This window comes from Phalaenopsis equestris, unplaced genomic scaffold (genome assembly GCF_001263595.1).
Source record: "Phalaenopsis equestris unplaced genomic scaffold, ASM126359v1 Scaffold000251, whole genome shotgun sequence".
Classification (NCBI taxonomy): domain Eukaryota; kingdom Viridiplantae; phylum Streptophyta; class Magnoliopsida; order Asparagales; family Orchidaceae; genus Phalaenopsis; species Phalaenopsis equestris.
In genome coordinates this window covers 1,451,998-1,477,481 of record NW_018164693.1, presented here as the reverse complement: position 1 = coordinate 1,477,481, position 25,484 = coordinate 1,451,998, and the positions used below count along the sequence as shown (strand labels likewise).

The window sequence follows — 25,484 nt, the reverse complement described above, 5'->3', positions numbered from 1 at the left end:
TATATATATATATATATATATTAAATAATTTCAAAACGACACTGCTATCTTAGAAAAATTGATTGGGGTGTTGAACATTCAAAATGTTGAAACTTAGATCTCTCGGTTAGTTATGCACAAATTTTATTTGTATTAAGGAGAGGAAAGAAAAGGAGAAATGAAAAGCCTAAAAGAATAGAGAGCCCTTCTTCCACCCCTTGTTTAGTTAAATGATTGACTTCTCTCTATAGATCTTGAAGTGTTGTTTTTCATTAGTACAATAGTTTATAAGAAATACAATAAAATACATTGAAATATATAATGATACATAATGCTATGTTACAGTGCACAAATTTATGTAATGCTATGTCACATTAACACAATTTTATGTCGTGTCATTTTATCTCGTCTAAAAAAATAAAAATGGATGTCTGGAATGTCAACTCAACATCTAATTAAGCTCTATGAACAAATTCGGCAGTCAGCTCGGCACGTAGGAGCTCAGCAGGTCAACTTGGCGCCTGTATCTGCACCATAGATGTTCATGCATGCAAACCAACGGAATATGTTTCCCTGCAGAGGAAACTAGGCCATGGCCACCTGTTAGATTTTATCTTGATAAAGTTTCCCATTGAATAAAACAGTCACTAATTAAGAGGCTTAAAGAAGAAGAAATATAATCAGGTTGAGTAAATCAATATAACTCAATGGAAGCAATGCTATATTCAGCTTTAGCTTCGCTGTAAGCATGAACTTATTTTGCAACAATTATATAAATTATATGATTTATCTCAAACTGAAATTTCTTAATTTATATATATGAAAGAGAGGAAAAAACAGAGAACCACATGCCAATTGCCAATATACCTGCATGCATGCAACATGGGACACACGTGCCAACGCAAACACATGCATTCTCACACGCGTAAGTTATCCTAATCACTCATCCATCCATGCAGAGTCCGTTCGCTACATTACCACGTACAGACTTCTTCATTCACTCCTATAAATCAACGTCCTCCCCACTCTTCTTTTTCACCAAGCCACAACAATTAAGAAAAAAAAAATAAAAAAAAAATGAAGAGAACAGTACTCATCATGCTCTCCTTCTCCCTCCTCTTCTCCCTCTCCTCATCCCTTCACCATGACCAAGAAACAGAGAAGCAGCAGGAGGAATGGCAGAAGGAAAAGAATGCTAAACTCTTAATCTTTGGAGAAGAGAGCTACGAGGATTTAGTGAGCTCGGAGCATGGAAAACTTAGGATTTTGAAGCCCTTCGCCGAATTGTCTCCTATGCTGCAGGGGATTACAAATTACAGGCTTGGCTGGTTTGAGGCGGAGCCTCTCACGTTTTTAGTGCCAACTCACACGAATGCTGACTCTGTTTTCTATGTTGTTGAAGGTATTAATTTGTTAATTATGTGTGATTAAAGATGCAATTATTTTTGTAATTATTTTTTTAATTTTGTTTGGCAAAGGTGAGGGAGCTATTGCCTTATTGCATGAGGGGAATAGGGAGTCTCATGTTATTGAGAAGGGAGATATCATGAGGGTTTGGGCCGGCAGCATAATGTATCTGATTAATAAAAGCAAGAACCAAAAGCTTAAACTTGCCCGGCTTCTTCGTCCTGTTGGAAATACTGCCAGCTTTCAGGTATATTTAAATCATATATTTGTTTAACTTGAGCGCTGATTTTATGATAATTAAGTTTATGTGCAGGTTTTCCAGTCCGCTGGTAGTGAGGAGGCTGAGTCCTACTTCCGGGGCTTCAGCACTGAAATCGCAGAGGCTGCGCTGAATGTAAACATTCTATACACGCAATGTCTTACAAACATACCACACAATTCTTATTTGTTTGCACTTACATAATTGGCATATTTGATTTAGACGCCAAGAGAACAACTGCATCAGTTATTCGGACATCAAAGCAGGGCGGCAATAACAAAAGCACCGGAGGAGAAGATCAGAGCCATAGCGCAACAGGCCTACGAATCAGAAACCAGGCCTTGGCCTTTCCGCAGATCGAATAAGCCTTTTAATTTACTAAACAAACAGCCTATGTACAAAAATAACAGAGGCAAGCTCCTTGAGGCAGATCGCAACGACTATGAGCAGCTCAGAGATCTTAACGTCAGAGTCACCTTCACCAACATATCTCGTGTAAGTTCGTACATGACCAATGTCTTTACATAGCAAACATCTTTATATATATTTTTATATTTAGTGTTAATTAAGTGTATAATAAACACCAGGGATCAATGCTAGCACCCTTCTTCAACACACGAGCTTTCAAGCTTGCAGTAGTGACCAAAGGAAGCGGCTACGTAGAAATAATCTACCCCGAAGAAAAAGAATGGCATAAAGAAGACGAGCCACAGCGTCAGACTGAAGAACGTTACACTAGAGTGAGCTCTCCGTTATCACAGGGCTCTGTTATGGTGAGCCCGCCGGGTCACCCGACCTCCATCGTTGCCAGCAAGGAACAGAGCCTTCAGATGGTGTGCTTTGAAATTCAAGCGGAGAGCAACGAGATGGTTTTTATTGCGGGGAAGAACAATATGCTGAGCGAGTTGGAGAAGGAGGCAAAGGAGCTTGCGTTCGGGGTGGCGGCGAAGGTGGTGGATGAGGTGTTGAGAGGGAGGGAGGAGGAGGTGTTCATGGCGGGGCCATGGGAGGGGAAGGGAGGAGAGAAACTTGTGAGGCCGTTAATGGAGTCTGTTGTGAGTTTTGTTGAAGGGGTCTGAGGAGGGGGTTTGAAGTATGTATGGGGGAGTATGAAATATTTAAATAAGAGAGGGAGAGGCTCTCTGTTTTGCGCAGGTGTGTGATAATATAAATATGTTGTATTTGAGTAATGTGATGTAGAGTTTCATGAAGTTAAGACCTCTTTTTTAAATTTTTGTAAGATTTTGTGAGGTTTTTCAAGTCTGGTTTTTGTTAGTTTTTAGTTTTTGAAGATGGGTTCAATGTTGATGAAGACAGATTCAGATTTGATGGATTAATTTATGTTCTCAGCTTCCGTTGATGAATTTACAACGATTGATTGCTTTTTGGAAGAACAGGAAATCAGATTAGGACCAAAATATGTAGAATGATTAGTAATAAATTTTTGAACATCCATATCATAAGCATGTAATTCGAGTGATCCAGATTTAGTGTATCCTTTAAATATTACAGAAGAAGTTTGAGCATTTGACAGTGCATAATGTTTGGGTTGTGCATATGTTGGCTTAAAAAATTGCTAGTAAAGATTATATCGAAATGCGTTACGATGATGTATTGCAGAGATCCTATAAAGTGTGTGAAGTGGTGAGGGTCGGAAAAGGATGAAGGGTTATCCTTGAGTTTATGAGGATGGGTGGGTAAGGGAGTTAAAACAGGTTTTGAATTAAACATAGTGGCACGAGTTAATAAATCCGTTGCATAATTTGTTTGATGCAAGAAATATGCTTGTTCCGTTTTATTGTTTTGCAGGCCAAGAAAATCGGAGAGTTGGCCCAGTTATTTTAAATTAAATTGTGTGCCCAGTTATTTTAAATTAAATTGTGTGCCAGGAAATGGAAAGGATGGAAGAAGCTTTTCCCTGAATTTCTCTTGCAGCAAGATAGTGATTTCCCTTTCAAAGCTCCCAAGCTTCTTTTCTTATACTCCCCAAGCTCTTCTCCTGCTCTCTTCTCCAATGGTGACTGATCCTTGGTTAGACAGCCAAAGAAAGATTACCCGAGGGGTCTAATCCGCTTTCTTAATTTGGAGTGAGCCCAAAATATCTATCATACCATATTTAGGTGAAGAACCAAGAAAAAGAAGATGGATCGGCCATCCCAGCTATCTCGCGGTGGGAATATGGGGACTAGAGGTCCAAAATTCACCCACACCGCATTCAGGCGTGGTCATGTCACTGTTCAAAGCATTGCAGATGAAGGCCCCACATTACCACGTTTGAGGCCCGACATAATTATGCTGGGCGCTTTATCTGGGCGGTGTGGCCACCCCTCTTGTGGGTGTGGTAATGCCAATCGACAAACTTGGGTGCATCCTGAAATTTGGGCAATGTCACACCCATATTGCGACGTAATTATGTCAAAGTTTCAATTTGTTTGGTGTACCCATGCCACCTTCTGGCGTGGTTACGCCGACCACAATCCTTGTGTGTTCTTTGGGGAGGTCTCGACGTGGCCACTTCTAATTTAGGTGTTGTCACAACATTAACTAGGCGTGGCCGCGCCTAATTCACGTCGAACCCCAAAAAGATTAGGCTTTAGAGAAGCTCGCCAAAGGGGGGTTAGGACCTCGTGGGACTTTCAGAGGATTGAATGTGAGCAGACAATGATCCTTGATCCTTTGTAAGAACTATAAATGTGTCTAAAAAAGTTTGAGAGGCTGAACCGTCTACGTATAGTTGAGCAGAGCGGTTTCAGCATGAAATCTATCTATCCGGATCTTAAGCTTAAGGTACAATTACGTATGAATCAACCATCAACTGTCTATGTTACAGAAGCATCGACCATATACAACCTCATGCCACAGGACTGAACGTCAATGTAGAGAGAACCAGAAGCGTTGTCGCTTTGACAATGTTCAACTCGGAGCCCGACTATAATGGTGTAGAACCCAATCATAGTGTTGTGTCACTCGACAAGGACATCCTAGTATGTTGTATCAAAAATGGATGCCAACAATAATTAAGGAAGGATCAAATGTGATAAAAAATAGATACCAACAATAAGTAATGAAGGATCAGCTTTGCTTAATTGAAAGTTCTAAGTATATAAATAATTAGAGAAAGTGGAGTATCATTGCCTTGGTACATGTTTTAGATCGTAAATGACTTTTTACAACATACATACATAATGGGGATATTAATTATTAATGAGGCCTGGTGATTAAAACATATAAATAGTGTCTTCAAGTTTCTCATGTAAGAAAAAATTTGAAATATCTAACTGTTGGATTTCCTAATATTTCGTGGTGTCTAATTTAATTGTCATATAAATTGTGGAGAACTTAGTAGTAAGACTAAACGGTTCATGATAATCAATACCCCATTGTTTCTTAAAACCTTGGGCTTCAAGATGTGCTTTATAGCAAGAAATAGGCCCATTGGTGTGATGTTTGATGCGAAAAGTCCATTTGCAACCTAGAATGTTTTTGAGTGGATGGTGGAGGTCCGAGAATCCACGTGCCTTGTTTTTGGAGAATCATGAACTCTTCAGGCATGACATTTCTTCAGTGTGACTGATTGAAAACATGTTTAAAAGTGGTGGGGGTGTCCAAGTGATATTGATGTAAAAGTGTAAAAAATTTAGCTGGTTTAGAATGACCAGTTTTTTATCTTGTAACCATGGGATGAGTAATGGGAAAGGGTTAAGTGAGGGAGGTAGGTGGGAGAGTTATGTCGGTATATGGAGGTGGGGATTTGGAATGAAGAGGACAGACTGAGTGAGGGATATTGGCATCAGAGTTTGGGGAAGGAGGATGAGAAGGAGAGGTGTGAGATTGAGATTCCAAGATAAAAATATGTATTACTAAGGAAGAAGGTCGGAGAAGGAGAGTACTGGGATGTGAAAGAAGTGAGATCATGATAAGAAAATTGAATTTTAATAAACTAAACATACTGGGAAACAATGGTGCATTTTTGGGAAATGACATAATAAATATATCCTTAATGATGAGTGATTATAGCCTAGAAAAATGCAAAGAAGGGCTTTGGGAGTACATTTGTGAGTGTGAAAAGGTGAGTGCCGAGAAAATCACGCACAATTGAAAGTTCTTAAATGATGATAGTTAGTTTTGTAGGTGAACAACAATTGAAATGGTGACTTATTGAAAGTATTGGAAGATAAAGTCTTTTAATTAAATAGACAATGATATGGACCGCAACCATTCAGAATTGAGAAGGTAATTTGACATGGTTTAACAAAATTATAACAGTGTCTTTAATGTGTCAATTTTTCCTTTCAACAATGTCGTTTTGTTCAGGTGTGTAGGGACAACTTAATCAGTGTTGGGTGCTATTATTTTGAAGATGAGTTGTTTTATATGCACTACCAACATCATAACCTAAAAAATTTATGCTATGACTTTATAGCCTCTCTCATGATCTCAGCCTTGATGACCATAGCTCTCTTAATTCATAGAAACCCTATATAATTATATGGTAGGTTTTCTACTTATCTTTCTCTATCATATGGTATTGTTTTTAACCGCTTTTGTAAGAGTAATTATATAAATTTGAATTTACGAAAGTCCACCAACAATATAATTCAATATATTTCGGTATTACATCAATGTAAAGAAGAATTTGAGAAGAAATCAAATTTCTTAAATACATTATTTTTATTTTTCATTTATTATGAATGTAAATATTTAATTTAAATTCAATTAAATTCTTTGCATTCTAACCTCTTATTGTTTTTTATAATTTTAGATACTATAAACATTTTTTTAAAAATCCAAAATTAATGACGGCTAATTTACCTTGCAAAATAACTTCAAAATTATATCCTAATTTCAAAGTCATAAATACTTCATTAGCATAATTATAATTATTAAGATTTAAGCTCCAATTAATCAGATATTAACCTCCACAGCGCTCCCTTGCTTATTTTCCAAGCCAAGAAGACTGATCCTCGTCTCCCCGTCTCTCTTCCTCGACTGTGACCGACGATCGGAACATAACCGGCGGCGATGGAGTGCGTTTTCGGGCTTGTAGGTGACGGTTTCGCTTTGATCGTTGCAGACTCCTCTGCTGTTCATAGCATACTTGTCCACAAAGCTAACGAGGACAAGGTCTTGGTCCTCGACTCCCACAAGCTCCTCGGCGTCTCCGGCGAGGCAGGCGACCGGTCCGTTCGTATTCTATTCCAACTCCTTCCACTTCTTTTTCCCCATCTGAATCTCCTGATTATTTTCACCATCTTCTATTTGTCCTAGGGTTCAGTTCATCGAGTACATCCAAAAGAACGTTCATCTCTACCAGTTCAGGAATGGAATCCCGCTGAGCACTGCTGCCGCTGCAAACTTCACCAGGGGCGAGCTTGCCACTGCTCTCAGAAAGGTAACACTTATTAGTTTTCTTCCCTTCTTTTGTATTTTGTTTATTGTCGAACTGTTAGTAATATATGGATCTTGCATTCTGGAATTACTTGCATTGGCTAAGGTGTCATTCATTTGACATGATATACATTGGACAATGAAAATATGGTTTTGGTCGAGAGGCAGGGATAATTGATCTGATACTTTTGTGTGTTTTTTTTTTAATGTTCTTATTCCGATCTAAGCTTTCTCAACTTGTCCTAATGTTTATGTTACGTTGAAATAGTTAGAGAAGGGCAATGGTTTTGTGTTTCATTAAGTTTGATGTAATCATAAATATGTTTTAGAAAAGTAGAAATTGAAGTTCCCTCATTTTTATGTAGAAATGAAATCGGCACATTTCAGGAGGTGTGTAGAGTTTAGAAGCAATGCGATTTCTAATTATGCCCTACCAAGTGAAGGAATCTAGCATATTTGATGGATTTCTAAAGCATGTTTTGCATCCACTTAAAACCAAAAGAATCCATCACGAAATTATTCTCTTAATTACTGTTTAGTTTGAACCTTTTAGCTAGTTTAAAGATGTCATGGGAAGCTCAAGGTCCGGTTATATTGTCGAAGTTGCATCTGGTTTTGGTCATTTGGCTAATGCATGATGCATATCCCATTTCTTTTGTTCTGTATTTATGAATTCATCTTTGTTGTTCATTCCTTTCTAGCATTACATTATATTTTAATTATATATGTAAAAGTGTTTATTCATAATCCATGCTTTTTCCTTTTTCTTCTGGTTCTTCAATGTTTTTTTATTACAAGTTTTGTCAGTGGAATTTCTAACCTTAGACATTCATGGTCATATAGCTTAAATCTATGGCACTATTACATTGTCTCTCTAATATATAACTTTTAAAAATATCTTCTCTAGTTTGACCATAAATTTGTTTTAACTTTTTATTTATACCACACTTATTAATTGGGCTTTTGGTGTTTTTTACTTTCCAATACTTGAATCCATATAAATTTGTCGGTGCAATTTTAGTTTTAGGAAATTTACCTTCAAGCCTTGATGTCATTCTCTGGCTTGCTGTTACTGGGGAATTTCTTCATTTTAAATATTCATTCTTATATTATAACTTATGGCACTTAAATGGATCACATATTAATATCACATAACATTTTTCTTATTGGCTAATAAACAACTCGGCAATGGCTGAAATTACATATAGCTACTAATTTTTTCTTCTAATTTTAGGTTTGTTGTTTTTTAAACATTTTATTCATTATTCTAAATTTTTACTTATACTAATAGAGGTCTCAGGATTTGAACTATGTCAAATTGTTTATAGTTATACCAATTAACGTATCCCAAAGCATCTCTCTTTGAATATCTTTGTAAGCATGTGTATAACCAATACACAAAACATGAACTCAATCAATATTTGATGCACTATTGATAAGATTCTGAACTGTTTTTGTCGTTTCACAAATATTTATATTTTTAGCCAATCTTCTATATTATATTTTTAATAAATTCAATATCTTTCTGACAATTTTTTTTTCCAAATGTTTAACAATTTAATTCTTATAATATTTCATCATATGCTTTCTCAAGATCATTATAAATATATGAAGATCTTTTTTCCTCTATCTATTCATCAACAATTGACTTAGCACAAAAATTCAATCAATGGTGGATTATCCAAGCATAAATCAAATTGATTATTTGATATCAATGTGTTTTTAGAATATATATATTTCATTTATCCTTTTAAATAGCTTTATTATATGGCCATCGGCCAACAACTAAGTTTATTCCTTTTATTTACCATATGCCTAATATTTTTGTCGCCTATATATATTAATGCTAAAATATGACTTTTTCATTTATTTGGTGCCATCTTGGGCCTTGGTTGAGTTTTTCAACACTATTCTGCAAAAACTCTTTTTTGGGCAACAATCCTTTTTCTTCTATCAAATTATCATTTTCTTTATGCAAATTTATAAAAAAAGTGTTTAATTTTTTCACCTAAAAAGCATGCAGTTGCTTTTTGGTAGGGTATTCTACGAAAAGGTAAATAAGAAGCTAAACTAAATGATGCCTTAGTATTTAAGTAGATTTGTTAATAGAACTATTTCAATGCTCTCATTTTTTTATAAATTTTCATAAGTATTTTATTTGGAATTAGATCTTTTCTTCTATGCATTTTATTTCATGTATTAATCTATAATATACTTTATGCTTATTTGGTTATGTTAATTAAACTATATTTTTAACAAGCAATCGCTTTTAATATTTTTTTGAAGCAGTTTTTTTATTGCTTATCGATGTCTTTATTATTAAGTAGGGTACTTTTAGTAATCTAACTTTCTCAAAGGCTTTATATCTCCAAATTGTTGTCTTAGAGCTTGTTTAATTGATTTTGTTAATTATAGATTAGGGTTCTAGTCATGTATTGAAACCATCATGACTCAATAATATTTTGCTTTGAATTTGCAAATCTTTCTCCTTTATAGATTCAAATCCTTGAGCATGCATGAGAATTGAAAATTGGGAGAGGTTATTTCCCTATCCAAGCACAAGTTATATTTTTTGTTGGGTGTCTGGTAAATACTTTCCCCTATTTTCCTTTCTTTTTCTTTCCCAAATATTTTTCCCCCTTACTAGTCAGTAGTGCGAGTGAGTTTTCTCTGATTTTCCACATTGAGTTTTCTTTTTCTTCTTGAGATTTTTATCACGTTTTTGGTTTTGGGTCCCCTAATTTTTTTTATTGTTAAGACTATACACTTTCATTAGAATTGTCTTTTTTTGTGTATGTAGAGACGGCAGAACTACACATTGTCATGAGACTTTTGGTGAAGCAATTAGAGAATGACCTTCCTCTTTGAAGTGATTTACACAAATGAATTAATTTTGAATTTTGATGCGAAGAAATTCAAATCTCCTCATGATCTACCAATTTTGATTTAGATGGATCATCACTCGTGCCTTGGTTATAGAAGTAAATAAAATTATCCGGCTTTATACATTGTTAAGGCATAATATGTGCTTATAAACAATTATGTTACATCAAAACAATAATTAGAAGACTATAAAATTAAGATAGTACATTTTGGTTAAGTGTGATAACACCCGAGTACTATTGGATTAACTAAAAAAATTAATTTAACATTTACAGATCAAGCACATTCTGATTAGACACTCTTTTGTTCAAGATCATGTTGCTTGAAATTATGTGGAAATAGAGTTTGTTGGCACAAGTAATGTCAAGTTGCATTTAGTACCACCAAACTTTTAGTTGAGGATATAATTTATTTCAAATTTACTACAACTGGACGTAAGAAAAAAATATTTCAAATGTACTAAATGTTGTTTAAAGTCGATAATTTGTATTCTTTAAACAGTTGATCTTTTGTTGTATTATCTAGTTTCATCGAAATCTACATTGCATGGTAAATCTATATTAGGACTGTGAACTTTATGGAGTCCCATATCATCTCTCAGTTAATAACAATTAATTTCAAAAGATGCAAAGAGGAGGAGAATTCAAAATGAATATCTATAAGATTTTTAAAGTTTTTTCTGGTAATTGACTGAATGTGCACATTAGTTTAACACAGATAAATGCGTGTTATATGGACATGCATCCTCTTTTGTAGAGGAATAAATTAATTGCGAATAATTAAGCATAATGAATTGTGTACCTTTGAAATCAACCAGATAGATATTAATTTAGGTTTTAGAATTTCATTTAGTTTTTATAAATAAATTGAAGGATATATTGATGTAATTTTACAAGTTGAATGATGTTAGAAATCTTAAACCTGAAGAAAAAAACTCAAAAAAGTTAATATTTTGGTTGACTGTTCAACACTGGAATAGTATTAATGATTAATTCCTAATGGGGTGCTCTATTATGTTATTTTATTATTAAAGAACCTCAGCTGGGTTAAGTTTCAATGTGATAGATAGTTCTCAATTTGAGATCTTGGTAGGGTTTGGTGCAGGCTCTAGGGCATAATTTAGTGTGGATTCAAATGAGTTTTAAATGCAAAATTAAATGTAGAACGATTCATTTTAAGATTTTAGCTCTAGGTTAAAATTCATATTTTGGTAGGTTTTGTTGTAGGCTCTAGTGTATTTTTTATGTGGATTCAAATAAGGTATAATGGTTCTATAAGTTCTTGTTCTTACATCTGCTTTAATCATTTAAAAATATTCATGAATTATAGTTTCTTGTATTGGATCAAATTTGGCATACATGATACCGATGTTGGTTGCGTGTTTAAAATAAATTAGGTATGATAAAGAAATGAAGCATCATTGATCCTTTAAATATTTATTATTGGCTTCTTTTATTGTCTTTGGTGCAATTGATGCTATTTACCAATAAAATCTTCAAACCTATTAAGATAGTCTATCTATGTAGATCACTATGTTTAATGTTCTTAAATTGATCATACAAATGATCTCATTAAAAGTGAATAACAAATATTGATTGTTAAGGGGCTATTTGGGATCAGTTTTTGTTTTTTTATTTTTTTTTATTTTTTAAAATAAAAAAATGGGAAACAAACAAAAAAATTGTGTTTGTTTATCTGTTTTTATTTTATTTCTGTTTTTTTATTTTTTGGAGAAACATTTCTGTTTTTAAAATACTTAAAATTTAAAAATAAAAAATAAAAAAAACTATGTTTTTGCCTGTATTTAAAACAGCAAAAATAGGGAGTCCCGCCGCCCGCCCACCAACCACCGCTGTCTGCCGCTTACTTGCTGTCTGCCGAGCCTCACCACCATCCTTCGGCCGCCCATAGGCCGCCACCAATTGTCGCCAGCCACCCACTTGCTCCTGCCCGCCGTCGGATGTCGGCTGCTTCGAGGGCCCCCCGCCAACGAGCCCGCTCACGCCGTTGCCGCTTGCCCGCCGCTGCTGTTGCCTTTCGATGGACACCGGCCGCTGCAGTCTCCAACAGCAGCCAGCCACCTGTTGGTTGCCCGCATTGCTTGCCTGTGACCCGCCGCCCGCTCATTGGTAATGTTTTGTATTGAGTGGTGCTGGGAAGACGTCGTATACATCATGGGCAGCAGAGCTTAATACTAGAGAGGACGTGCACCAAACCGGTTTATAAAAAGCACTGTTTTTTTTAAATAATAAAAAATATCCAACCTAACATTTTTATATTTTTTGTTTTTAAAAACATATAAATTATAACAATACCATACGCGTTCTCTAAAACAGAAAACAAAACAAAAATAAACCATACTAAACATATTAAAAAAAATAGAAAGTGATCTCAAACAAGCCCTAAGTTTAAGTTTAATTTCAGTCTAAATAAATTTTATTTTATTTGCAAAGTTGTTTAAAAAAGTAAAGACATAAGTTTTTAAAAGTGCAAAAATTGAATACTATTGGGACTTATAATGATTTCATGAAAGTTAGAAATTTTATAAATAGGGCAAAGAAGCACTATAACTTTTGATCATTTATCTAATAGACTAAGTAGTTTTTGCAAGTTGTTCGGAGAAAAGTAAATTTATAGAAAAAAAAGGCCAGTTATAAAAGATTTAGAGACTTTAGTCAATTTAGATGCATTAAAATTGAAGTTAATTAGATCTTGTTTGATGATGATGAAATCAAGAAAATATGAAAATAATACTTTAAGATCTTATTAAATAAGTCTTTCAAGGAATAAATAATTTTGGAGATCGTAACAATTAGTAAAATGAAGCGGATTATATTTTATTTAAAATAGCATGCTCTAAAAATGATGCATAGAGGTAAGGCTTCAGTTCTAATGAGAACCAAATCAAAATTTAGTGATGGAGAATATTATAGCGATTTGGTTTTTTAATGGAATTTTCAATAATAAGAGGATGTGATATGATTGTAGAAGAAACATATTTATATTTATACTTGATGTTCTAGGTATTGCTAGCAATAGGGTATTAAAATTGATAATTTATGTGAAAAAGCTTTGGTAGAGAGTAATTGAACTCAAAAAATAATATCAATTTTGAAGAATCAAATTTGTGTCCTTCATGGAAGTGACTTTTTTGACAAGACAATTAATAGATAAGTACGAAGAACTAGAAAATGTTCTTCCTTAATTTCTATTGATATGTTGGAAGACATGCTCATATATCACGAGAATTGATTTGGTATATTTTAAAGTAGAGACATATGTCGAAGACGTATTGATGTTTTAAAGATATACATGATAGAATATTATCTAGTTTAGAAGTTTTGGTGCAGTGTCGCAAGAGTTTCCCAATATCATATGCCTATATTAAGGGTTAACATTAAGTGCAATTTTTTATTAATTGTATAAATGCTTACAAAGAATGTTCAAAATAAGATGCTTTGCTTGGGCATGATTTTTTGTGGATATCATAGTTATAATTAGGTCGATTTTCATTAAAATAAATAAAAAATTAGAATATTTGGTGGAATATTTTGAAGATAAAGGCTTTAAAATAAAGATTGAATATAATATATGTAATTTAAGCGTGTTTGATATCAATAATTACAATACAATATCATTTTAAGGTAAGGTGGTACCCTACTTGGTAGGTTTAAGAATTTTAAATATATTATATAGAAAAATGGAGAAATATATGGTAGAATTCTTAGAGTTTTATGAGAGTTCAAATTAAACCCTGATAATACTCAAATTGATATCAATTTTGTTTCCATATCTTGATTTCTAGACATAAAATTTCATGAATGAAAACTTAGCAAGAAATTGAAATTGTAAGAATACTTAAATTAATTTGTTGACAAGGAGAGCCTTAATAGGAGTTTGAATTTTAAAAATTCACCCATTTGAACAAATCTAAATGTTTATAAATCATTTTCATTCAATTTAAATTGTTTAAGTTTGTTTTCATTGAGTAGATTGTTTGCCTATTGCGTTGATGATCGAATTTGGGTATGGCATGAACTCAACCCAAATTTGCTTGAGCTGAACTTGTTCTGTTTAACATGTGGTTCAAAATGTTTGACGCAAACACAACTCTACCTGAACCTGTTAATTACATGCATGAACCTTCAAGCCTATTTAATATAAGGATCATGCAAAATTTTAGATCAACGTAATTCAACCAACTTAAATATGACATATTTAACATGGTAATATATATGTTTATTTTAACAATATGTTTCTACCTTTCAAAGCCCAAACTAGAATAGCAATCAATTCAATTTCAAATCAATTTTAATTTATTTGGATCAATGCAAAACTAGCCCAAATAATAATTAGTTCAAACCATATTTGAGTAGTGATCTGGTCAACCCGCATTGAAGTTTCTTGATTTGAGTTTACAACAACAACAAAAAAGCTTTCAAGTATTTGTGTCAAATTATTTATTGACACCCCAATACAAGCATTTCTATTTGTGTGCTTTACATGCTTTCAATTTTTTTAATCATAGGATCATTTACGAGTGGGTGATAAATCATTATTAGTATTTCTTGAAAGGCATTTTATAATATCATTATTTTCACTATTTGTTTCATATCATTTGTATGCTTTGCATATGTCTTTGATGTGCATGAATGAATTCTCAGCAAACTAACAATTAGTTATGACAATGATGAGTTTGCTGTTGGTGCAAACAAGATAAATGTTGATGATAGTCTGCTTAAATCTAAAAAATTTATCTACTAAAGCCTTTAAGAGTTTGTTTGTTTCCTGCATTTTCCTACATTGATTTGAGTTGATTAGTATAGAGAGTTTTTTTTTTAACGGTTAACTTGATTTTCTAAATTGATGTATCATCTTCAGTAGGCATAATATTTACTTTGATGTTCAAGATTTGTTCTACCAATTTGCTCATTAAACTCATCAATTTCAACATATCTGAGCTGTTCAATTCCACGTCCTTGAATAGATTCTATATCTTTTAAAAGTTTGTTCATAACTTTATATAGGATGTTCATGTTTAGAAGAAGATTCAAATTCAAATAGAAGGTCAAATTCACCATCAGTATAAAAATCAACTTCTATATTAGTTTCATATATAGATGTTGGTTCCAATTTTATTAATACAATTTGTATTTGAGGTTTAAATTGTGGATCGGCTTCATATTCATATTTAATTTTTGTTAGAGGTTTAGCTTCAAAAGAGTATCTTTGAACTATAATTTCTTCAATAAAACAAGATTTGACCTTATAATTTATTTTTGTTAGGCTCAAGAGAATGTAACAAATGCTTTATAGCTATTTTAATTATGGGTATGCTATCATTAACAAATCGTTCCTAGTATGTTTCAATATTGAAATGTTTAATTAATATCCCACTTAGGGTCTTGTAATGATGCTTAATATAACCCGAATCCCTCATCCAAAGCCTTTAAGAAAATAATATAGTCTCAAGGAAAATCATTTTTAATTATAAGTTTTGCATTCTGTAGGTTTTATGAGAGGAAAAATAATTATTCTTCTTCAATTTCATAGGAAATAATTACAAGATAAATAGAGGGGGTGACTCCCACATTAAAAAAATCATAAAATCAACTGTAACTCCTCATGATAAAAGAAAGAAACATGAATTATAACATGCTAATAATTCTAAATTCTGAAAATAGAAAATACTAAAATTAAATTGTTCCTTAAATTTCAACACTCCTTCAAGTGGGAGCATAGATACTTGTCAGGCCCAACTTGCTTACAAGGAGCACAAAACTAGGCCAAAACAGTCATTTGGTGAAGATTGTTGCTAGTTGTTCAGTATTAGAGTGCAAATAACTCCACACTCAATCTTCTATTTTTTAAAGTGCTTGTCAATCTCCACATATTTTGTGCGGTCATGTTGCATTGGATTTTTTGCAATGCTTATGACTGTTTTATTGTCACAATATAATTTCATTGGCATGTTTATTAGGATTTGCATCACTTTAAGAATTCTTTTTGACCATAACACCACATACTCCATTAGCCATATCATTATAGTCTGCCTCAACACTATTCCTTGCAACAACATTTTGTTTCTTCACTATATAAACATGTTTCTCCACAAATATGTGGAGTACTCAGAAGTTGATCTCCTGTCAATTATTCAACCCACCTAATCTGCATCAGCGTACACCTCTATACTCTTTTGTGCGGTCTTTTGAAAGAGTAAACCTTTACTTGGTATACCTTTTAGATATCTGAGAATTATGTTGATTATGATGTTTCTCATAGGGAAAATGCATAAATTGACTTACCAAACTCACAACAAAAGCAACGTCTGGCCATATGTGTGATAAGTATATCAACTTTCACACCAATTTTTTATATTTAATTGTATTCACTTGATCACCGCCCTTCCCATCTCCCCATTTCTGATTGGGATCGATTGGAGTGTTATAGGTCTACATGCACTCATCCTAGTTTCTTTGAGAATTTCAAGAACATACCTCCGTTAGGAGACAATAATTTATTTCTTCGATCGAACAACCTTCATTCGAAGAAATACCTCAAAGATCGGAAGTCGTTGGTTCAAAAAATTGATGATAAAGAAGTTTTCAAGCTGTTTATCTCATATGCATCATTTCCGATGGGAATAATATCTTCCACCTACACAATCAATATGACTACATCCCATTATTTGAATGTCTTAAGAACATTTTATGATCTTCTTGCCCTTGAGTATACGATCAATATTTAACAAATAATGTAAATTTCTTAAACCATGCTCTCGGTGGACGCTTCAACTCGTATAAGATTTTTTTAGTTGACACACTTTTGCTCCAAATTTTTTGTGGAATCCCGGAGGTGCATTCATATACACTTATTTCTCCAAGTCTCTATTGAGAAAGATATTATTTATATCCAAGTATTGTATGGGCCAGTCAAGAATAACTGTAAGTGATAAAAGAACTCTTACAGGGGTTTAGTTTTGTGATTGAGGCGATTATCTCTAAATGAGCTAGTCAAGATTAACTGCAAGTGATAAAAGAACTCTTACAGTGTTTAGTTTTGTGATGGAGGCGATTGTCTTTAAATAATTAATGTCAAATATCTGAGTGAATCACTTGACAATCATTCGAGCCTTGTATCGTTCAAAAGAGTCATCAGAATATGCGTGATTGCAAATACTCATTTGCACCCGACAGTTGTCTTTCCTCTAAGTATATCAACCAATACTCATTTTTTTTTTAAGAGCTTTCATCTCCTTGAAGACTACCTCTTTCCACTTAGGAACATTTAGAGCAGCATGCACAAAACTAGTAATCTCTATAAACGACAATTTTGAGGTAAAATTATGGAACATGGGTGAGATATTTTCATATGAAACATAATGGGACGATGAATTTTGGGTTGTAAGACATTTCCCCAATGAGAATGCTAGGTTCATTAGGCTTAGGATTTGTACTATATGCTCAAATTTAGGATTGGAACTCATAATTCAAATATGCATGGTCTGTACATGGGGTAAAGTATTAGTGAGGGCATTACGTGGCGGGTTCGAGGATTCTGGGCAGTGCAAATGATTCGTAGACTCTCTCTTTTATATTGTTCTTTGTCACGAACAGACAATATCAAATGGTGCCACTACCATAGTTTTTTTTTCTTAGTTTATCTTTGATTTGTGAATATCATGAGATGACATTAAAAGAACTTAAATTTCTAAAAGATTTGACATACTCTCTTTTGATATAATATCGCTTGGGTTTTTAGGTTGAACACTCAAGGTTGGAGAGATACTATTTTGAGAGATTTTGGTTTGAAGAAATTCTTAAACTCAGTATACGAATCTTTGTTTTGTCCCCTCCGTAAATATGAGGTATGAAAGGGTTATAATTCAAAAAAGATGAAATCCATGTTAACAATTTCTTTTTTAGAATCGGGATCAAAGCATTTGTAACCCTTTTGGTTATGAGCATATTCAACAAAAACACCTTTTTTGGCTTGGGATTCAAATTTTTCTTGATTGTGAATATGAACGAAAACCATTCATCCAAATATATTTAGAGGTTGAGAAGATGAGAGCTGAATCTTTCGATTTTTTTTGAAAAATATCAAAAGCTGTTTCAAGTTTAAAACTTTATCGGTGTTCTATTTATGAGAAAAGTAATAGTAAAAAATCTTTCATCTGAAATATTTTTCCGAACTACTTCCAATAAGTGCTTGTTTCTTCTTTTAACCATGCCATTTTATTGTGGAGCATCAACATAAGAGCTCTAATGAATTATTCATTTTCTTAGAAAAAATTGACCTAAAATATCATTTTGTAATGTTTGAATGATTTCTTAAAACTGTGTATACCATGGTATAAAAGTGTTTGTGTTATTTACATTTAAAAATTATCTTTCATTAAATAAACCCAACTTAGTGCGATTATTAGTGAAAGTCAAAAATCATTTTTTTTTTCATAATATATAAGGTTTTTATAAGGACTCCAGATAACGTTATGAAACAGAGTAAATTGTGTAGTTGGTTTGTATTTGTGGAGAAAACCGTGTACGATGATGTTTAAAAAGCTATCAAAATTCACATTTAAACAAAAATAATTTTTTTTTTCAAAAATAATTTTTGAAACAAGTATTTTAGGGATTAACAATTAGGATGGCATAGCCTATAATGCCATAACATAATATCATTATTTTTAGAAACATAATCAAAATTTAAACTAATAGTACTTCGATACTGTCTATTCAATTCAAGTCCATCGTTGAAATAATATAGTCTATTTTTTTTCCTAGAACTATCAATCATCATTCAGGTGATTGATTCCTAAAACTTTTGTCAAGAATAATAAAAATTTGCTTGACATTGATGATTTGTAATAATTTTATTAGTGGACAACCAATTATATGATAAATTAAGAACACAAAGAATATTATGAATGGCTAACAACGAGAAGAGTTTGGCATTTCATATCCTGATAGTTAACGAGGGGGAATCATCAAATATTTTTACCTTTTTTATTGCCTATATAAGGTCTATAGGAGGAAAACATTTTAGAACAAGTCACGTGATCAGTTGCACCAGAATCAATCATCCAAGAATGAGAAAAAGTAAAAATAATGCCTAACAAAGCAATGGCTAAGAGTTATCTTTCTGTACCAACGAGCAAGATAGAGTTAGAGACAATTTTGACAATTGAAATAATATGTGCAAGTGCTCTAATTGCTCCTTGGTGAAAGAGATTACATTCGAGTTAGCAAGTGGCTCGTGAGTTTATTTTGCAATGGCTTAATATGCTTGACCATGCTTGGATTTTGATTTTCAACTTGCAGGTTTACCATGAAGTTTCCAACATGTCTCCTTCATGTGCCATAATTTTTTGCAATGCTTACACTCTGGTTTCTTATATCTTTATTTAATATCAACCCCTTTTGAGGCAAGAGCCGAATCTTCTGTTCAATGTTATAAGTTGGTTTGATGTCGCACTACTTAATTTCTTTTCTTGACTCTTCACGTCTAATTTCTTTAATTGAGGGTAGATGTTTCTTACCAAGGACTCGACCTCGTACTTCGTCTAAACTCCGATTAAGGCTACCTAAAAACATGGAGACTAGATTGTTTTCCTCTCTTCTTTCTCTTCTTGTGGTGAGCATAATCATTTTGGTACTCTAAAATATCATCATAATATTGATCAAGCTGTTGACATAATTTTTGAACTCACTGTAATAAGTAGTAACATCTTTGTGTTTGGATATCTAAAGTTTATTTTTCAACTAAAAAAATTGTAAATAATTCTCCAAGTCTAAATAGAGATCCTGAACGTCCTCCCAGATATCTCGAGCAGTGGGAAGGAATAGATGAGGGTTTTTATTTTTCAACTAAAAAAATTGTAAATAATTCTCCAATTTTAAATAGAGATCCTGAACGTCCTCCCAGATATCTCAAGCAGTGGGAAGGAATAGATGAGGGTTTTCTATGGTAGGCTCCTTGGAGTTGATGCTTTTCTATGGTAGGCTCCATGGAGTTGATGAGTCATGCCATACCTAGAGAATTTTTGGACTGCAATTTTTAGATTTGGATTATTATTTGTAGGTTTTGAAATTTATCTAGTTAAATACCCAATTTTGCCTCTGTCGTCGATCTTCACTTTTATGGATTGAGTCAATTTGAGGTAGTTTTGTCCATTAAGTTTTATGACTATGAGGTAAGGTAGTAGATTCTAAAAAAATACTCAGTCGATGCAACCATGAGAGGAGCTGTGTAGGGTGAGGTGAGCTAGTTTCAGAATTACTAAACTAGTAGATGTGGTAGAGTTGTTTTTGCACTCCCGTCATTATTGCTGATTTTTATATCATCCCCAAATCTGAGAAGAACAACACATGCAGTGGCTACCTTGAGGGAAAGAAAGAAACATGTGTTGGTTCAAATACTCGACTTGCACAGTTTTGACCCTGTTGTTGGTGCCAGAGGAAGGACAAGGAATAAAAGCGACGTTAGTCTCTGAATGACATGATTCAGTTGTTGCCTTCCAGACTAGATCTAATCGCGACCGTATCACGAGTCTCATAACACCGCAATCCAGTCGTTGCCTTCCCGACTAGCTCTATTTGCGATTGTATCACAAATCGCTGAACGCCGCGATCAGCCCGTTGCCTTCCTAGCTAGCTTTAATCATGATAGGGACAAGAGCGAAGCAAAGGCTTCTTGCAATGGCATAACCCGCAGACGACTAGATCGAAGGGATTCGATCGTAGTTCTTAAGGCGATGGCTGTGATAATATATATGTTTTAGGGTGGGAGTATTCTTATTCAATTCCATTGGAAAGGAATAATTCTCATATTGGGAAAATCATAAAATCAGCCACAACGCCCCATGATTAAAAAAAAAAGAATTATAGCACAAATAATTCTAACTTCTAAAAATGGAAAATACTAAAATAGAAGATTAAAATTAAAATCTTTCTAAAGTTCCAACACATAAATATCATGTATGTAAATGCATTAGAATTATTTTGTCCAAAACCATTGAAGTGATTATTCAATTGATCCTAATATTTCTCTTATGCTGTAATGTCTTTTAGGTTAATGCATTGGTTTACTTGCAATACCTTGTAAAAATGATTAAGTACGGCCTACTAGTCTATTTTTGACATATTCATGTCTTTCAAATTCAAATATATGGTAATGCTCAAAGGAACAATTAAGAAAATATTTCTAATTTATGCCTCCAAATAACTTTGATCCTCATGATAGCTGTGCATTCCTTTAGAACCATGATTTACTTGATTAACTTAAAATACATGTTTTTTTTATTTAGTTTTTATTGATCCGAGTGTTATCTTTTTTTAATTGACATGACATAATTTTAGGCTCTAATATCAGTTTGTTATAGGATTTTTGAGGGTACATGATTTCTAATGTAACATAGAATGAGATGTAAAATGAAAGCGTATAAGAATTCTTGTTTTTTGGAATAATGAATCATAACTTCTGTAAAATTTTTGCTTGTTATGTTAGGGGAACGGACGATTTTCGTTCATCCCAAAAGATAATTTTACAATCAATGAGAATATCTAAAAAAAATGACAACAAATTTCAACACTGTTCAAGTTCACATTTAGGAAAAAAAAAGCGTGTGCGTATCTTCCCCTCCCATGAAAACCAATGACCAAACAATTAAAATAAGGAGGAAAGCGCCCGAATGGAAAGAATCATGAATTATATTGGCACACCCTCGGGGAATACAACCATGAATCATCTGAAGAATACGCATTTAAATGCAAACATATGAAGTGTGAAAATTGATTATTTTAATATTCAAAGTCTAATCAAGTTCGTATACCCCACAGTCAAATTTAAGGCCTACAAATGGCTCAACAAATAAAAATAGAATGCTGCATAAATTCTATCAGTTTCACTTGAAATTAACAACTTTCAATTGACTGCTCATGAATTCTAGCATTACAAAACTTTTTTCAAATTTCTGAATTTTAAATCTTGGCAAATTGAGGTGTTTTCCTAAAAAAAGGCGAAGAGATAAGGAAGCACGTGTTAAGAAGTGCGTGATAGGCGATTAGCAGATCTGCAAGTTGAGGTTTTTGGAGGAATAGTGGTAACAGTATATGCTTAAATTGTAGCCGAGTCGATTGAGAACTGGCGATAACATCAAGCTATAATTGTTGAAAAAGGCTTACGAAGGAAGAGGCTGTATAATAATGAGATTAATCTTTAATAATTGGAGAAGATTGGGAAATAATGAAAAAGAATAATTAAAAAGAGACTAGTGTGAAATAGCTTTTGTGAGTTTATCAACAATGATAGAGCAGTGGTGGCAAAGGTTTACACATCAAGCAGGCACTATTTCTTCAGAAATAATGCTTCAAGAAATATATTCATAGGATTATCAGGGAATATGTAGATGCTGTAATTATGAAACTAGAAGGAAGAACCGAGAAAAGAAGGAATTTAAAGTATTAGTTGTTTATAGCATAAAAGTCTAATCATATATATTAACAATTGGAGTAACACCAAAATTATTTTTTGTTTAATTTGTATGTTTTCATTTTATTTACTGTATATTTATGTGATTCGTATTGTTGGCCATATTGAATATTTTTAAATTCATGTGCCTTTTAACATAAATAATAACGAATAAGTAAATATTTTTGTATTGGTAATCAAACTTCCTATTACTAATTTCTTTCAAATCATGCTTATGAGTAATGGGTAATGTAATACAGTATCATTTTAGTGTAATGATAAAATTTTCTTAAGCCTTTTGATGGACAGACATAAGATAATTTCAAGAGGGAAAAGAGAAGTTGAAATTAAATTGAATATTTATATGATTCCTTGAAATTTGGCTCTCATAGTTGAAAGCTATATCAATAAGCTTGGCTTAGATATGACACGAGAATTGTTGCATCAGATATGACACGAGAATTATTGCATATGCATGATGATAGAAGAATATTTTGTCATGTTAGTGTATATTTAAATTTCACATATATACATATAACAGACGACCCATGAAAGGTATAAACCATGGAATCTTGTCCTAGGTTTGAATAGTTCCACTAGGTTATTCAATGATTCGTCAGAGGAGGTAAGATTACACGACTTGAGTTATTGGGGTTGTCTCCAGCTATTGCGGTGAACTCTTGGAAAGTATTACAAGGCGATGGATGAGTTCATTGCAATTTTGATATATAAAAAAAGCATAGCATGAACGAAGGGGATCCTTTGAGATCATTTGATGAAGTGTTCCAATTTTTGGCAGAAATGCCACAATCTCCTCTTTTGAAATCTATAAATAAAACCTATTCATGCACATTTGAGGATGATTTTGATGGAGAGGTATCCCTGACTGAGAATTTTCGATCTTTGATTGTTGCTTGGAAATCTGATCAATGTATTAGGGATTTTCCTCTGCATGTTTCTTTTTTGCTTCTCTCAATTACTTGATCTTTCTCCTTAGTAGGATGACATTTGTCACTACCTTATTAACACTTGACTTTTGATGGCTTTATTTCTTGCTATTGTTGACTGATGGCAGCATAAACTGTGGCACATCATAGTGACACTAATATCCATCATCACTCCCCATTTACTAAGTTTTACGACCATTGTCTTCCATTGTCGACTAATGTTGACATCCACCTTCACCTGTCATCAATAGACGTCAACATTTATCACTACTCATCCTTCATGGTTCATGTTTCTCTTCCACAATCACTTGATGCTGACAATTATTATCACCTGTCCATTGCCCGCTGTTAATCAACTCTGAAATCCATTGCTTTAATTGCTTTCCAACATTCTGCACCCCTTTGCAAGAGATGACCTCAATAGTTCATGACTTGGAATTCCCCCTCTTAACAACGAAGAGTTGCAGATCATTGCTATTTTCAATCCACATACTGGAACAAATCTGAATTTGTTAGGCCTTGTGGGTTTTCTCCTTTCAAATTTTTTGAGGAATAAAATCCCATCTCTCCTATGTGTTACTTTCAATCTGTGCAAAATTTTCATCAACACTAAAATGACAAACTCTCACTCTACTGGTGTGAATATTCGAGGGCAACAAGGAACTCGATTCCCATCAAATTCTATGAAGAACTTCCCCTTTTCTGCATCAAATAGCCATATGATTAGCAATTAGGCACCATAGGAGTAAAATAACCATAGAAGGTGACAAGTCCCGGAGGTAACATGACTAGAAGGATGGTAAGGAAACCAAGTCTTTCTTAGTGGTAGTAGGAGGTTGGGGCTATCTTTTTTCAAGACCATTGCACCAACTTGTGCCAGGTGTGGGTGGCAATTGCTTTGGGAAAACTTCCTCTTATCCCATTTAGTTCTAAAAGGATTGTTGTAAACGGATGAGAGAAGCTATATAGGCTCCAAGAACCACATCACGACATGTGTGGTTGAGTAGGGGTGTTTAACGTTGATGTTATTTTGCATACATCATCTGTGCACAATCTTTGATTTCACGGCTGTTGTTTTTTTGCTTACATAAATCAATATATGGATATTTGATTGATTTTTGGCAAGTAACTTTTCATTGTTGGGTGCTGTTAAAATAATCACAATTAAAACTCCTAATCATGAGTGACCATGTTATTTGATTTCTATGAACATCAAATCTGAATTTTCTTTTTTTGCTCAAGGCAATTTCTGGTTATTTTTGTTATCATCTTGCAATCAACACATTTCGATTGTCATTGCTTAATTATCTCAATTCATTGCGATCTTGTTTAAATTATTGGTCTAGTTTTCTGTTTAGTTTATAGTCGGTATCGTGGAACCATGATCTTAATTTCAGAAAAATCATTAGCACAATTTCATCTTGGTTATTGATTTGATTTAAATTTCCATTAATAAGCATAATCATATTGTTAATGCAACGAGCTGATAGACACAGGCAAGTTGGCTTGAGGAATACAATACTTGCTTCTGCATGCAAACATACTTTATTGCGGCTTGTCTTTCTGCGCTGATATAGTTGCATGAAAATTATTATGGAAATACTTACCAATGTAAATTTTCCATATTTTCTCCAGAACCCATATTTTGTTAACATTCTACTGGCTGGCTATGATAAGGATATTGGACCATCTCTTTACTACATTGACTACATCGCAACTCTCCACAAGATAGACAAGGGTGCATTTGGTTATGGTTCCTATTTCTCCTTAGCAATGATGGATAGGTATTTTCGCAGTGGAATGTCGCTGGAAGAGGCGATTGATCTCGTAGATAAATGCATTGTTGAAATCCGGTCAAGACTGGTTGTCGCTCCACCAAATTTCGTGATCAAGATTGTAGACCAGAATGGAGCAAGGGAGTATGCATGGCGTGAATCCATTTCATCAGACTAATGTATTTCTGAATTAGTGTTATGATCCGGACTCAAGTACTGTTTTTGAAGTTATTTGCTGTACTTTTCTTATTTATGCTGTTTGTGATGAAATTATATTTGATTAAGGAAATTTTCTCTTAATGCTGATTCGAACGTGATTATTTCTTGCTTCTTTGCATTGTTTTTCTTGCTTCCAGATACAGTTTTATTTCCCGC

General features: G+C 33.4%; 2 protein-coding genes across 2 annotated transcripts; both read left to right on the top strand.

Annotated features, from left to right (window-relative positions):
- The first annotated feature begins 1,055 nt into the window (after nt 1–1,055).
- Nucleotides 1,056–2,880, top strand: LOC110024252 (globulin-1 S allele). Its single transcript, XM_020724114.1, has 5 exons — nt 1,056–1,381; nt 1,458–1,633; nt 1,700–1,780; nt 1,868–2,140; nt 2,233–2,880. Exons 1-5 carry the CDS (start codon nt 1,057–1,059, stop codon nt 2,722–2,724), a joined length of 1,347 nt encoding a protein of 448 aa, XP_020579773.1. The 5' UTR covers nt 1,056; the 3' UTR covers nt 2,725–2,880.
- Nucleotides 2,881–6,560: 3,680 nt separating this feature from the next.
- On the top strand, nt 6,561–25,429 carry LOC110024317 (proteasome subunit beta type-2-A-like). The gene is made up of 3 exons (XM_020724211.1): nt 6,561–6,825; nt 6,914–7,037; nt 24,970–25,429. The coding sequence occupies exons 1-3, from the start codon at nt 6,668–6,670 to the stop codon at nt 25,285–25,287; spliced, it is 600 nt and encodes a 199-aa protein (XP_020579870.1). The 5' UTR covers nt 6,561–6,667; the 3' UTR covers nt 25,288–25,429.
- The last annotated feature ends 55 nt before the right edge of the window (nt 25,430–25,484 follow it).